This window comes from Carassius carassius, chromosome 15, assembly GCF_963082965.1.
Source record: "Carassius carassius chromosome 15, fCarCar2.1, whole genome shotgun sequence".
Lineage (NCBI taxonomy): Eukaryota > Metazoa > Chordata > Actinopteri > Cypriniformes > Cyprinidae > Carassius > Carassius carassius.
In genome coordinates this window covers 16,667,899-16,684,436 of record NC_081769.1, presented here as the reverse complement: position 1 = coordinate 16,684,436, position 16,538 = coordinate 16,667,899, and the positions used below count along the sequence as shown (strand labels likewise).

At 41.2% G+C, this 16,538-nt stretch overlaps 1 protein-coding gene across 1 annotated transcript; it reads right to left on the bottom strand.

Moving 5' to 3' along the window:
* Positions 1-5: 5 nt before the first annotated feature.
* LOC132157907 (transient receptor potential cation channel subfamily V member 5-like) lies at positions 6-6,176 on the bottom strand. The gene is made up of 17 exons (XM_059567168.1): positions 6,080-6,176; positions 4,616-4,776; positions 4,111-4,208; positions 3,901-4,023; positions 3,669-3,809; positions 3,434-3,532; positions 3,175-3,350; positions 2,920-3,066; positions 2,707-2,786; positions 2,037-2,172; positions 1,863-1,949; positions 1,712-1,788; positions 1,058-1,223; positions 896-962; positions 544-812; positions 358-464; positions 6-261 (listed from the first exon to the last, which is right to left on the bottom strand). The coding sequence occupies exons 1-17, from the start codon at positions 6,134-6,136 to the stop codon at positions 6-8; spliced, it is 2,247 nt and encodes a 748-aa protein (XP_059423151.1). The 5' UTR covers positions 6,137-6,176.
* Positions 6,177-16,538: the final 10,362 nt, after the last annotated feature.

Below are 16,538 nucleotides of genomic sequence, written 5' to 3'. Positions count from 1 at the left end.
CATTTTTAGAAATAGACATCTGGAGAATCCACAGTTTCTTCCTTTTCACAGCATATTCTATTCCGAATTAGCTGCCAGTTTTTCATCTGTCTACTATGGGGTTTAGGCTTGTTTTGCAAAGTTAAATTGGTTTGCAGTAGATCATTTCTAGGCTCACTCTTGCCTGTATCCTCCTCCTCCTTAGCTGGTTCTTCATCCTTTGAGAACACATTAATGAAGCGTTTCATCTTTCGCATCAATGAGCTGTTGCGATCCTCCACTCTGGAATCATGAGATATTGTTAATAAATAATACTAATCAAACTGAGAGTGTTTTGTGATGCTTTTGTATTGGAATCGAGATTAAAGGCATCCTTACCGGAGGAACCAGCGTTCTCCAAGGCCAAATTCCAGACCGCAGATGCCCAATCTTGGCCACAGGCGCAGTGGTAACTTCCGTTCCAGCATCAGAGTAGTGGCCACCACCTACGAAAAGAGAGACTGATTTTCACCCAACATGCTTCCAGAACAATTACTGTGGGACTGTACTAGCTACACTACCAACCTGGGTCCTCCAGAGTTCGTCACGCTCCTGGGTGACCCTCCACAGCGTGTCACTCATCATGGCAATCACGAGGTTGAACAGGAGAGTGTAAGCGACCACACTAAACCAGACGTGGATACAGTGCACCACTGGATGGGTGTAGAGCGTAGTGTCCACCGGCAAGTCAACCAGAGCGATGCTCACCTCAAACTGACTGAAGAGGGTGATGGGGAACGAGCGGAATAACGAAAGAGCTAAAGGTTCTTGAGTCCCGTAAAAGACCCACAAACCTGAGGAAGTAGACAAGGAAGTAATTGTTTACAAATTCACATATGATATGAGTATCTTTTGATGCAACTGTATTTAAACTAACCAGCAGAGGATCCAATGAGGATGACAAGTAACAACCACATGAACTTTGTCATATCGCCAAATAATATCTGCAAAAGAACATCCCCACATGTGCATTATAAAGATATACTGGGTCTAAAAACCAACAACAAGAGTGAGAGGCCGCCTCAGCGAAATGCTCCACCTTCTGAATCACAATGACGTAGGGTCCCAGCATCTGAAAACCTCGGGCGAAGTACGAAACATTGGACCAGCCGAGAACCAAAGCCAAAGCCATCGGCACGAGCTCTTCTGCAATTTCAGTGGTCCGCAGCACACACAAAATCACAACCAGACTCGCGTAGATAACCCTGCCCCAGAAATACACGGAAATGAAGTGTGAGTGAATGCACGCATTTCCATTCAATTTCTTCATTAATTTTCATGCGAAAGACCATCCAATAAGATTATTCTCTTGCAAGGAAACCCTTTCCTGTAATATACAGGCAACTTTATTATTTAGCATGCATAAAAATGTATAAAACACTTTATGCTGTCTGTTAAAAAATATATATAAAAATGATTTTCGGTTTTTATTCATTTGACAACCTGCAAAAGTGAAATTAAATTGATTAAATATGACAATAAAAACTCAAATTAAATAAAAACTATTTTACAATACATTTATAATAATACGTTTCTTGAGCAGCAGATAATTTGAATGAAGACTAAAGTAATGATGCAGATAATTCAGCTTGGCCATCGCAGGAATGCAATTAAATAGAATATAGAAACAAATATTTTAAGCTGTAATAATATTTCACACCATTATATGTTATATATAACAATATGCACTTACAAAGTGACATGGAAGGGCCCTCCGAGAGCAGACTGTCCAAAATAGCGTTTAGCCCCCATTTTCAAAATACTGGGAATCTGAAAATAATTACATTTGTATATAATATATATATATATATATTGTTTCTAATGTCAAACTATGTTTTGCTGACCTCTATCAGCAGAATCACGATGGCTCCTATGACACTGATAATTTCTCCAATTAAACGCAGGTGATCGCTATAGGTCTGATAGCTCTCCTAAACATACAAAAAGACATTACTGTTAGTTCTTGCACACATACATGAAAGTGCTTTAATATACAGAGACATGATAACATTTCACACCTTTAAGCTTTTCTGCACTTTAATGGTATGGTCGTCGTCTGCTTTGGTGTAATTCTCAGGAATGTCCTTCAGGGGACGGTTTATACAACACAAAGTGAATATGCTGATATACAGCAGGTACACCAACGTCAACAACCTGCAAACAGATCAATAGAGCAACATCATCAGTGCAGCTCAAATCATAAACATCGTTTCATAGCACATCACTGCTTTCAAAGTGAAATATTTTCTGATAAACAGGCACAACCTGTACCTGCAATAACCTCCATGTCATATTGCCTTACATTTTAAATATAATTATAAAAACTCATCTGTTTATATTACATTTAGACCCTAGATTATATATCTATTATATATAAAATAATATATGCATATATTATTATTATTATTATTATTTTGTTTTTACCATAAAATGTAATTCATTGACCTAAAAACAGACAAAGCATTTGCCTTCCAAATTTTTGCACTTTTTTCCAATAAACACTAAAAATCAGAATTTTGTGGATTTTGAGGTTGAAGAAATTTAAGAAATGTAGATATTTAAGTAAAGTTCACTTGATTAACATGAATAGAATAGCACACTTCTTTAATTTTATGGCTGCAAATATTTGTTAATCTATTAATTAAAGAAAAATAATAACCAAACTTCTAGTATGTGATAGTAAGGCACCTGAAGTAATGTTTGCCATACAGATTCCACTTCAGTCTGACAAGCTGTCGAACTGGAGTCAAATCAAGAATCCTTCTGGCCTAAGACAAGAGAGGATACACAAAGCACTTTGTTAGAAGATGAACTAAGAATAGCCCAGCAATAACAATTTGATTGAATCTGTTACTGCTGATGATTTTTATCTTCTCTTTTAAAGTTTACAAGTGCAGCAACCTCTGCTTTCTGACTGCTGACAATGATCTCAAGCACTGAGAGGTCATCCTCCCTGGAGTCAATCTCAGTGAGGTCGTAAAGGTTGGAGGACAATGGTCCCCGACTCCACTGAAAAATCCGCCTGCGGTTGACAATCTGCTGGAAAACCTGTGCAGCATCACAAAATCATGAAATGCTGCAAACTGTTACTACGCAGTTCTGTTCTAGTTAAAGAGGCGTTTTTGAAAGAGGTGCATGTAAAGGTCTCTCTCTTACCATGAGGTTGCCCTCCTTCGCAGCGAGTTTGAGCGGTGTGAGGCCTCTGTAGTTTGGTAACATGTCTAAAGGGATAGCAGGGTCCAGATCTGCATCTTTTGACATCAGCAGATCAAAAACCTGACATGCAGTTGTTTTATTTGGCTGCAGAACCAACAGATGAAGAATGGTATTACCTGTTCACGACCGAGAGAAAGAGTTACAACAAAAGATGCAGACAGAAATATCACATTGTGAGTAAAAGGTGACTTCCTCTTACCGAGGGAATCCTGGGCCCGGACATTAGCCCCAGCTTTTATCAGCATGGCTATAATTTCTTCATTACCCACACAGCTCGCAAATGCCAGGATGTGCTCACCTACAGTCACACAATTTATTTATTTATGTCATAGTCATGGGAAACTGCATCTCTCCAGATGCTCATCCACATCCATAACTATTCAAATGATCAGATTTAATCAAAATCATTAATACAATAAAAACATCCATCTCACCAAAGTACAGAAGCCCTCCTCTTCTTTTGCGGAAGTACATGCCTGTGACCCTGGGCGACGCCACATCACCTCCTCTTGCTATCATCTCCCTTACTAAGTCAACATTCTGGTTAACAGCAGCAATGTGAAGAGGAGTTAAACCTGTCAATCACATCATACATTCATCAGACCTGCAAAGAGCTATTCAGTTGCATGAAATGTTTGAGGAGGTTTCTGGTTTTTAAATAAAGACCTTGGTGGAGTTCAGAGGTCATGGGCTCGTTGATGAGCTCCGGCGCTCCTTCCATCAACGCCACAGCCGCATCAAAATGATCATTCATGGCAGCAACATGCAGAGCCGTCTCTCCAAGTTCACCTAGAATGCACACCAATGCCAGATAACACATTCAAGTCTGGGTTTGTCATTTAGTGTGCCATTAAATAAAGGCAAAAAGTGGTTTACCTCTCTCAAAGATATTTGTAGATGAACAGTCAAGCAGTTTCTTTATACAGGCTGCATTATTCTCCTTTGTGGCGGAAAACAGGGGGATGTCATTTACTCTGCAGAAAATAAAGAGACATGACTCCTAACATGGTTATGTTCGCAAGGCAGCAGCACACTGTTGATATTCTTTTAACATCATTTCCCTTTCTTTTTGTACTTAATCTCTGCACAGATTTCTGTAAGTATTTCAGTCTCAGTTAAAATGTTTTGTAGGCAATTTCATTTTCTGTTTGGTTTATATACATATAATAATTTTTAAGCTATTTAAGACATGCATTGTTAAATTATTAGACTGCAAAGTAGTTAAAGAGGCAGCTGTGTACCATTTTAAAGCACAGTCATGACAAAATGTGTTCATTTAGACAGAACCAAAGTCTAAAACCTAACTTTTCCTAGCATTTCTTTGTTGGGAAAAAAAATCCAGTTTCTATTTTACTGTATTGATGAATAATTAATTCTTTACTTTTTGTTCTGCATGAGGAAGGTCTCATCCAACATTTCATTCCATCCTTTTCTATACTGAAGGCGGAACTTGAGTTGGCTCCACCGATGGTTTATCTCCCCTACAGCAGTTCTGGAGATGGCTGGTGACATGGCTTCTGGTGGAGTTTCAGACCAAAAAGACTGACAAGAAGAAATCGACATTGTCAAGATAAGTTAACCCACAGATAAGTTAACTGTGTTAACCCACAGGAAAAAAGGCAATTTTCCGAAACCTATTCTTAAACATTTCTGCACCGTCTTTAAATTAACATGCAGATCAATTTTTTTCCATCCTCATCAGCATGTTCGAGATATTATTATAAAATCTGCATCTTAATAATGGGATGTTGGCTATCAACAACAAGGCAACTCCTATGACTAATTGGGTATGGGACGCAAGCGTAGGATTGATCATCCTGTCGCTGGCCGCCTGTAGGGAGGGTGTATAGTGTGAAAGGCCGAAACACCCTAGGAACCAAAGGTACACTACTGACGATGCGCTCCCCAAATTTCATCAGGCTCTCTGTTCATGAACTCTTGGAAATGCTTGCACAAAGGATAGTAACATCTTATCCTGTGTTCTTTGAATCTGAATATATATATATATATATATATGATTCAAAATCTTTTATATTTTATAATATATTTTACTACTGCTATTACTAAAAATTATGATTTTTTGTATTATTTTTTACTACAATTTAACATATAAAGCACATTTCTTGGTTAAAATTATTCATCTTTCACTTTTTCTTTTAAATGCAGTAAAACAACCACTATCCACTTTCAAAACATAGCGATCAATTATATATGCACTTGCTACAATGCTGTCCCAAAGATGCCAGCATTCAAAGCAATATACACCTACCTTACAAAATCCTTAATCTGTTATTCCAATGTTTTTTTAGTAAGTGATGTACAGCATGTCTGTTTGACTGTCAGTGGACCATACAAAGCTAAGCAGACTGACATCAGTATTTATACTTACAGCTGAGTCTGGAAAGGAGGGTGGAGGACGTCACATGGGTGGACAGCAGAAAAGGATCCATTTAAACAGTTTTAGGTGCCCAGTGACCCAATATAGTTTGAGACTGATTTGGGACAGTTATGTTAAATATTTGTGTTTGTAGCCTAATATAGCCGAAATGTGTTAACTTAATTACTGTAGATAATGATCCAATTAGTTAAGATATGTTTAGAATGTGATTAAGGAAGCACTATCATGTGCTGGAGTGCCCCCCCCCCCCAAAAAAAAGTTTGGTGTAGGCTACAAGTTAAACAAGTGATTGAAGTGATGCGAGCTCGAACTATAACCAACAATTAGCCTACTAACTTTGAATCTTCTTATTAAAGATGTGTTTCTTTGGATAACAAATACTTGTTGTTTTATTATTATAGGTACTTAAGAAGCTATTTATTTCAACATGATTTGCACACTATGTACCTCTATGGAGTTGCAAGATTTGTCCGCCGTCCATATTTTTGGGTCCTCATCCGTCATCTTTCACTGCGTAACGTTAACTGAAAAAACAAAACAAAAAACATATCAGTCAACACTTTTAAAACCACTGTGTCAGATAAATGTACAGCAAACCTGTCCCAAAACAGCTGATGAATACCAGGATGTGCCAGATGAGTCAAAACGACCTTCACTGACCGGAAAATCCCTACTAACAACTCTTGGTTCCCAGAACTTTCTGGGAATGTTAGTTTTTGGTTCCCAGAACGTTATTTTTTTTAAGGGTTAGTTTTTGGTAAGCCAGGAAAGTTTTGTTTACGGAAATAGAACGTTAGTTTCTGGTTTGTAGAACGTTATTCTACTGTTATTCTAAGGGGAACGTTAGGGGAACCTAACCCAATTCTTCATATTTATTAATTCTTACCTTTTTCTGCATTGGTACATAGTTATGGATAAAGCAGTAAATCTATATAAATAAATCAGTCCACAATCCATATCCATATCCATTGTTTTATTGTTGAATTCCAAAACTTTTTATATCAAAATATATAAAAATAAACATGCACAGGTGCAAGCATATAACATGAACAAATAAATTAACTATAAATGACCTATAACTATAAATTACTACTACTAACTAACTACAAAATGTTTATAATCATTTTCCTCTGTTCTCGGCTTTTTCTTCTTCCACCCCAGTCATCTGTAAAAGTTACAAAGAAATAAAAAATGTAGCTGAAGGAGCTTGAAATCGGATTAAATTACATGAGCAGTTAAACAAATAATACTCTACTTCATACATTCATGCATAACCATATAAAGAGTCCCTTCAGCATACTTTTACGATCAGCTTGTCAAATAATAATGTATGGGACTGTCAAGTTAACCTTTTAACGCATGCAAACAAATATGTTTAGGACTGTTAAAGTTTGTGGAATGTAAACCATTTATTTAATTATTACATCAAGGCTTTGCATTTTTTTGCAACTTCCCGTGCATTTAAAACTGAGAGCGAGACTTATTTTTTTGCCTAGACTTAGGCTTTTGTCCGCACAATTCGGAGTTTACATCTCGCAATTCTGAGTTTTTATCTTGCAGTTCAGGATTTTTGAGTCTCTCACTTCTGACTTTATTCTCGCAATAGTGAATTTATATCACATTAAACTTTTTTTTTCTCGTAAACGTCTACTAATTTAATTTCTAAACGATTTTAATATGAAGCAGTAAATATGGGTTCAAAAATTTTTTTACCCTTGCATGCTCAAAACAAATTAAAGGTGTCATATGATGTGATTTAATTGTTTCCTTTCTCTTTGGAGTGTTACAAGCTCTTGGTGAATAATGATCTGTGAAGCTGCAAAGACTAAAGTCTCAAATCCAAAGAGATATTCTTTATAAATGTTAAGAGTCAAAAAGAGTCAACGACTGAGTTTTCTCCTTCTCTCTTGCTCTCTCCAGGCCAAGTGCAAGCGCTGGAAGAACGCTACGGAGTTCCCGTTGTCTTTCTATATGATAATTTGACGAATGTGACGTAGATGTGCTCTCCACAGCGGCCTCTGATTCATAGGGCATTTTGGGTGAAGCCTGCTGTTCTCTCCCTCTGAACGGACAGGAGCAATGCACCTCCCCGTCTTACAGCGAGCTGTTAGACATTGTGACACATGCTGTGGATAAATTGGGGTTAGAGTGGGATAGCACGCCGAAAAAAAATCAGGCCCAGTCGAAACTGGACGATCGATTTCTGTCTAGCCATACTCCATCTCAACCTCGTAGGCCTCTCCCATTCTTCCAAGACCTCCACCACGAGGTTTCGAGGTCTTGGAAGCAACCTTTTTCAGCACGAGTCACTAATCCCACCTCTGCTGATTTCGCCACGGTTTCTAAAATGGCGGAACAAGAATATGCGATGCTGGCAGTAGAAGAAAATCTCGCGGCACATCTCGTGCCAAACTCGGCTCCGTCTTGGAAGTCACACCCCCAGTTGCCGTCCAAGCAATGCAGAATTACGTCTGCATTGGTTGGGAAATCTTATATGGCCACTGGACAAGCCACGGCTGTGTTCAATACTAGGGGTGTACTCAGGCAAGCTACTGACTTGGCGCTTTGGGCTACCAAGCATACGGCTCAAGCAATAGGCAGATCCATGGTAGGTTTAGTTTCAGTTGTGTCAGTCAGTTGTGTCAGTCAGTAGAGTGCCACCTATGGCTCACTCTCAGTGACATTAAAGAAAAGGACAAAACTTTTCTTTTGGATGCCCCCATTTCTCAGACTGGCTTGTTTGGGGATTCAGTCATGACTGTCATGGAAAAGTTTAGACCAGCTAAACAACAGTCTGCCGCATTTTGCCAGCTTATCCCACGCAGGGCTAGGGAAGTAGAGTGTCAACCACCTGCCGCTCGTTCTACGGCCAAGACTTCTCGTTCTCAGGGTCCCAGTAGCAGTTCCTGATTTCTTCGCTCATCTTCGGAGGCCAGGCCCTCCTTTGGAGAGTGGGAATGAACCGCACAAGCGTATTCGCCTCTCTTATTGTGGCCTCCTGGCTCAGATCTTAACGGTCCCACCGCATACTGCGCCTCGGCAGTTTTACGTCGAGTCCTTAGGTCTTCCTGTTATGGAACTCCCCGCCACTCAGGTACCTCGGGCCCGATGCATGAAATTCAGATGAATATGTCAGAAGTGGCGTAACTAAGGCCCCTTGCAGATTTTTGGGCAGCTGTTTCATATCTCAATCACCAAGGAGGATTACATTCCCACCCCCTATACAGGCTGGCGAGGCTTGTTCTTCTTTGGACTCAGACAAAGTTTCTGTTGATCAGGGCAGTCTAAGTCCCAGGTAGCCTGAACTCAGGAGCAGACTTGCAATCAAGACAGATGCCGCGTTTCCAACGAAATTACCCGTAACATTTGTACCAGGAACTTTTTTCCCCAGGAACTTTTTCCCCCCAGACCTGTTGCTTTCTGCATTTCCACTAAAGTACCGGGAAGATTAGGCAAATAGGCTGGTGACGTAGGTCTGCCCGCGTTTCTCAATATACAAAGTACGCTGATTTTGGATGTGCATCCTCTGTAGTTCAGACTTTGTGCATTCGACTCGGGAGTGTGATGTCCACGACGAGGCAAATCTGGTAATTCTGCAAACAGCAGCGTACTTGATAACATCAGTCAGCTCGCCTTGGCTACTGCAATTTTCCTCTCTGTATATTTACAATAAAACGAAATAGGATATCAAATACCACTGCCTCCTTACATTTTCATTTAAACATAATAACAGCTGCAGATATGTACTTGGTTCAGGGATATGTGTATATATACAGCCATTACAATGAAACGAAATTTTATATAAATATGCCTTTTTTATTTTCATTTTAACCTGTTACATTTCCCCAAAATGAATGATATTTTATGTTTAACCAGTGGCAAGCCAGTGGCACATATCAGAAGGTCTAGCCGAGATGAGGCTGCTCCCGGCGGATACATAAGCACTGAGCTCCCACTGATCGCGTGGAGCTCACCTCCTCCGAGATCGGCGAAACACATTTTTAAATAGGCGCTGTCTTTATAAATAAACCACAGATTTGAGTTTTAAACAACTACATTCTCACCTGAAATACTTTAAAAATTACATTTCATGACACAATAACAGTAATATTTTGAAAATGATCCGAATAAATGGTGGTTGAACTCAATACCTCGCCAGCAGGGACTTTCTGAGGGGCATTTTTTTTTTACCTGGAACTTTATTTAGTTCATGGTTCCTGCGGTGGAAACACACCAAGTACCAGGCCAAAGTCCCTAGTTCCTGGGTAAAGTTCCTGTGGTTGAAACGCAGAAAGAGTCTGGAGGAGGGAGAATGGAGATTGCACCCTCAGGTGGTGGATCTCATATGACAGAAGTTTGGCCGAGCTGAAGTGGACTTGTTTGCTTCAAGCATGACTACACACTGCCCACTCTGGTTTTCCCTGTCTCCCCCAACGCCTCTAGGTCTAGATGCTCTTGCCCACGAATGGCCCAAGACCAATCTTTATGCTTTTCCCCCTGTTGTTGCTCCCAGTAATCCTGTTCAGAGTACGATCAGACAGAGTGGAGCGCTTGCTGCTGGTTGCCCCATGGTTGCCCACTCAATTGTGGTTCTGGGTCCTGGTCATTCTGCTAGCCAGCCCTCCATGGGAGGTTCCCCTCAGACGCGATCTGTTGACACAAGCTCGGGGCATGATTTGGCATCCTCCACCAGACTAATGGAGGTTATGGGTGTGGCCCCTGAGCGGAGTACGTTATTGTGTTCAGGTCTCTCGGATGAGATCACAGACACTATTATAAATTCTATGGCTCCCTCCACGAGACGCTTGTATGCTTTCAAGCGGAAACTTTTTGGCTCTTGGTGTAGACAATGCTCTCTAGATCCAGTCAATTGCCCCATCGATTCAGTGCTGGAATTTCTTCAAAGGTTTTTTTCTGAAGAAGTTAACCCTGCCACTCTTAAGATGTATGTAGCAGCCATATCTGCAGAGCATGCTCTCGTAGGAGGTGTTTCAGTCGGTTGTCACCCTTTAGTCTCCTGTTTTATGCAGGGTTCAAGACAGCTTAGGCCTTTCCGCCCAGCATGAGTTCCTTCTTGGGACTTATCGATTGTTTTGGAGGGCCTGACAGGCCATCCTTTTGAAAATTTGGAATCTTTTTCAGACAAACTTTTGACCCTCAAGACAGTTCTTTTGGTGACTTTATCCTCCCTTAAGAGAGATATGTATGATCGCATGGGCTTTATGTTGTAGGGATTCCTTTAGCCTTTTGACATTTGCATATAAATTACAGAATCTGGCCCCATAATATACATTTATATGAGTGCTTAATAGCAATGTTTATCCCCATTATCTGGAAGATACTGAACAGGTCTCCCCATCCGACTTCAAACACATTCCGAGATAACTAGATAGCCCTCGATGCCAGACACCAAAGGGGCATGGCTGATCAGCCAACTCACATTCTCACAATCCTTAACTTGCGGTTCTGTTAACACACCCATCACCTTGAGTAAATACTGCCATGACTCTCCACTCTCTTGCACGTGAGTGCTCTCTCTCTCTTTCTCTCTCTCTCTCTCTCTGTTTCTACATTGTGCTCACTTTCACTCTCTCTCTCTCTGCAGTGCTCTCTCTCTCTAGCTCTCTCTATTCATGCCTTCCTTGCATTGGCATCTATGTTTAATGTGTGTATGTTTGTGTTCAGTCAGATGTTGCATGTTCCCCTGTAGTTTAGTTTAATAAACATCCATATGTATTCACACTTGGTTGTCTGTGTTTGCTGCTCACAGGACCAGGTCACTTTAACATTCCGGTTGTGTTACATGCTCTGGGAGCAATGTATTAGCAGTAAAATAATTTTTGTGGCCAGAGAAATAATTTTACTTAGAGTCAATAAACGATTAACACTGACCCCCTTTGGATGAACAAATCATTTTATTGTACTATTAATGCTATAATACTACAAGTAATTCCTGAAGATGAATGTTGTTAATGTTGTTTGGCCTTCCAAAAGAGGACACATCTAGAAATCAGTGGTTAAGTTGTATTTACAACACTGTTCCAGAACAGTTAAAACCAAATATTTAGATGTGTGAATCCATGTCTGAACACCTTGCTTAGCTTAGGTGTGTTTATTTGGAAAGCTAAACTTTGCAGGACACTGGCCCTCCAGGAGCAGGACTGAGAGCCCTGACATTAACTCTTTACCTTCATTGCATGTGATTTGTCATACACAGAGTACATCTTAAAATATAGAGCTCATGGAAAAATAAAAGTTCAAGATGGACAAACATTAAATGCATAAACCAGTGTGAATAAACTATATCTTAAAATACATTTGGATGGGAATGGGAAGTTTTAAGTAGTTGTACAGCTTGAAGTGTGAAGTTTATTCTTGGACACAGATATGACATATTCATGGCAGTACACATAAAATTCATGTATTTATTTGTCATTTAAACTGATGTTAACAGAAAAATAGTAGATTGGATTTTTTTATCTTGTCGCCCCCTCTAGTGGACATTAAGTATTAAAGGCCTTCATTAGTCAGATAACAAAAGTCAGTAGGATTTTTGGGGAAGGTAAGTCTGGCCAGTTATGGAACTGTTCAGTCTATTATTGATTTTTATATCCACTTCACTTTTATCCAAGAAGACAGAACTATTTGCACTGTATTTATCAGTGGGACAATATTCATACAATACTTTAACCTAGAAATAATTTAAAGGGGTCACTTGCAGGTCGCAGCAGCATGAATTATGTGCCCAGCCACATCTGATTTAAATATTACGCTAATTAACAGTGAGTGGTGGTTTCAGACATTACGTAAGTTATGAATATAACTATGGATCTGTGAGACCGAAGGATGACTATGGTTTAATAGGATTATAACCTTCATTCTGCCTTCTCTCAAGACCTTATGTAAACAAAGTCATGCCCATGACCCCGGTAGTTGAACGTTACATGCTATAAAAGGCTAATTAAACTTCCAGCTCGTTCTCTTATCTTGAACGCCCTAGTATTGCAAGCAACAAGGATAGTGACGGTCATCCTTCGGTCTCACAGATCCATAGTTATATTCATAACTTACGATCTGTTTAGACCTCACTCTGGCCGTCACTATGGTCTAATAGGATGACTCATGTCAACAGGGTCGCGAGGAACTACAGACTTTTAACTATTCAAACCTCGCTGGGCAACTGACATCAAAACTGCAGTGCTAACAGGCATTGCGCCAGTTACGTCAACTCTGTAAAATTTTGCAAATGTACATGGTGTAGACCATGATGCTACAGCAAAACAAATCTCCCCCACCGAAACTCCTTTTAGTGCAGCCCATGAAGTAGCTACACTTCTGGTTGAGTGGGCCCGTATTCCCGTAGGAGCTGGTAACCCTCTTTCTGTATAAGCCTGGGAAATAACCTCAACCAACCAATGCAACAAACGTTGCTTAGAAAGCGGCAACCCCAATATGGCCCTTCCATGGCAAACAAAAAGCTGCGAATGAGATTTCCTCAAGGTCTGAGTAAAATTTACATAGGTGCGTAATGCCCTTACTGGACAAAGGGTGAACAAATACTGCTGATCTGCCTGTGAAGGGGGTTGAAATTTAACTACCTCCAGAACTTGATTTCTGAACTGAGGATTAAGCACCTTTGGTAAAAAGGCAGGGTTGGGCCAGAGCATCACCCCTGTGCCACCTGGACTCCAATGTAAACAATCCTCACTAATAGATAACACACACAATTCTCCTACCCTTTTAGCAGAGCATATGGCCAAAAGAAAAGCTTTTAAATCTGTATCCGCCATAGGCTCGTACAGGGGCTTAGTGAGAGAGTCTAGTACAAAAGGCAAATCCCAATTGGGTACCTGCAAAGTGCGATTAGGACATAACCGACAAGCTCCCTTCAGAAACTGACCTACCAAGGGATGTCAGCCTAATGGCTGGCCATCCACTCGCCCATGAGATGCTGACATGGCTGAAGCATAAACCCTGATTGTACTGGCTGCCTTTCCCTGATCCAGTTGAGCTTGTAGAAATAGAAATAGGTTGTTTTCCCCTGGAAGCAAAGAGATCTACCTGAGCTTTCCCATATTGGGTCCAAATTTGGGCTATTACCTCCGTGTGCAACCGCCACTCTCCTGGGAGAGGCCCTGTTCTGGACAAAATGTTGGCTGCTCTGATTGTCACCGCCGGGATGTGGATTGCTCTCAGTGAGGACAGCCGTTAGGCTTTTAGAGCAAGATGAACAGCCCTCAGTTCGAGTACATTTATGTGTTCTGACGACCAAGGGTGATCCCATTTGCCCCTTACTGACCTGCCTTCCCAAATGACCCCCAAGCCTGTCAGTGATGTGTCTGTTGTTTTCACTGATCTTCTGTGGGGAAGATTGCCCAGTGGGGTTCCACTGTGGAGAAAGTCCTTGTCCCTAAAAGGGAGTAAGGCCTGCATGCTGAACTTTGTCACCAACAGCCTCGTTCTTCTGCCCTTTTTCGGATGAAGATGAAAAAAATTGAACCATCTCTGTATCGGGCGTGTCCTCAATAGGCCTAAGGGAATCGCCACTGATGCTGCCACCATCAGTCCTACCAGCTTCTGAACCCTGTGGGCTGACACGAGCACCCCCTTCTGGAAGTGACCTAACGCCTTCTCCAGGCAGTCTATTCTCTGGTGAGTGAGACATGCTTCCATTGTTATGGAGTTGAAATATAGCCCCAGGAATTTCAGTCGAAACTGTAGCCGATACCCGCGAGTTATTGTAGATAAAACCCACTCACTCTCTCCCAACAGGCCTGTGAAAGTTGAGAGGTACAGTTGACGGCCAGGCCCTGACCCCTATGCAGGGCTGCCATCACGTCCTGCCCCCCTTCATGAACCTCTCTTTTGTTCTCCCCGACATGACTGAAATCTCCTCTGGGGATAAGTGGCATTTTGTATTGGGTACAAAAGCTCTGCCCTTGAACACTAACAGGATTGCCACTTGTGTGTCTAGACCAAGCCGGTTGCTGTGGTCTTTGTGTTTCTTGAGACCTTGGTCTGAAGCCTGGAGCTGGTTTATGACAAGCCCGCTGGACAGCTTCTCTCGTTGTAATGGAGTGCTCACCCCTATCCAGCACCTCCTGAGAATTTGAATTAAAAACGTGGCTGGGAATTAACGGTACATTCATTAGTTCGCTTCTTATGGTCTCTTGCAAAGAAGTTTGTGCCAGCCATATCTGTCTATGACATAAAACCGCCAAAAACATAGCATCCCCCACATCATGTGTCAATTGTGAGTGGGCTGCCAAAGCAGAAGCAAAGCTGTCCTCAACAATATTCTGAGGTATGCCTTCTCAGACAACTCCGACAGGAGCTGGGTCAGACACAGAAGGCTGTAAACAAATAATTTTTGCTGCACTATATACTCTAGCAAACAACAGTGTTTGCTGGAAAATCATCCTTCCTGATTGTTTCACCATCCACTTCAACAGAATCTGAATGGGATTCCCGCCTGCTGTGCATTATCAACCAGCGAGTGGGGAGCAAGCATAGATATTACATCAGCATCTTCTGCACCAGTGTCAGAATTACCTTGCTGTGCAGGTGGAGGAATGCATTCCTGACCAGGGGGTAATGATGGTGAAAATGAGTGAAGAGCTTCTACTTGATCCATCATCTGTGCTTAACTCTGAATAGCAGCCAGGATCTGTAGTAGAGTGTCTGTGTTGGCATCCTCCACTGGTGGGACAGGAGTTAGGCATTTAGCCACTTTCACCACCTTCTCATGGCTTGAGCTGTGTGATTCATAGCAATCACGAGAGTGCCTGCAAGAATGCTTATGACTATGTTTGCCCGATGAGCATTCCCTCTCCCTCTCCCTACCATGCTCAGGTACAGAACTGCATATTCTATTAGCGCGATGGCGTTGTTCCCCTCTAGGGAGGTCACAAGCCGCATTTCAGGGATTATCCACATCCTCTCTTAAATGAGCCATCCCCAGGCATGAAGGGCTCCATTGGTGATTGGCAATATCAGCAGCAATGAGAGGCCATGATACCGTCACACTAGGTAAGGCCACACACAATCCCACTGCGCACAGTAGTGAAGGGAAAATCCAGCCCACACAAAGCAAAGAAAGGCCTGCACTAGTACGCGAATGTATTTAGCAGGCCTATATCATACCCCAACAGCTGCAAACCGTGATATAGGGCTCTAAAAGGCACAAATACTCACCAATTTTTTTTGAAAAAATGAAGTATATTTAGTAGTTACGGATGAGAAACTCTGAAAGAAAACAGAAATAACCCATAATATTGAATGGCTATTATGTTAGAAACTAGTCTTAGAATATCTGAATAATACAATAACTAACCTCAATTCTTAAGTACATATAGCATGAATTGAGTGTTTGTATTGAAATATTGAATGGTTAGTATGTAGAACCCTCACTATCAATATAGCTTATCACAATTGTACATTGCAAAAATAAAAACACCACAATTCACAGGGGCACAAGGCACCTGCACAACTTTTGGGTGATGAATTGAATGGTGAATAACAATATTAATTTGGTTCCTACCTGTACCAGGTCTCTGAGGCGAGAAAGGTAAAGAGAACGAGCCGGAAGTTTAACTCACCTTCTATAGCACGTGATGTTCCACTTCCGGGGTCATGGGCATGAACAGCGGAACGAAGGTTATCATCCTATTGGACCGTGGTGACAGTCAGAGTGAGGTCGAAACAGATCAGTGCCGTACTGACTCTTGTTCTGCCTGAAAGAATGAAAAGGCAGTGCTGAAGGCAAAGCGATTCAACCAATCAGATTAAAGCAGCATTTCAGCTCTGCCCACAAGTACAAATAAAATATTGAAGCCATAAACCGATTTGTAAACCCCAAACAAAAAGTTAGATTTCTAGCCAAAATCAAAATTTTTATTTGTTAAAC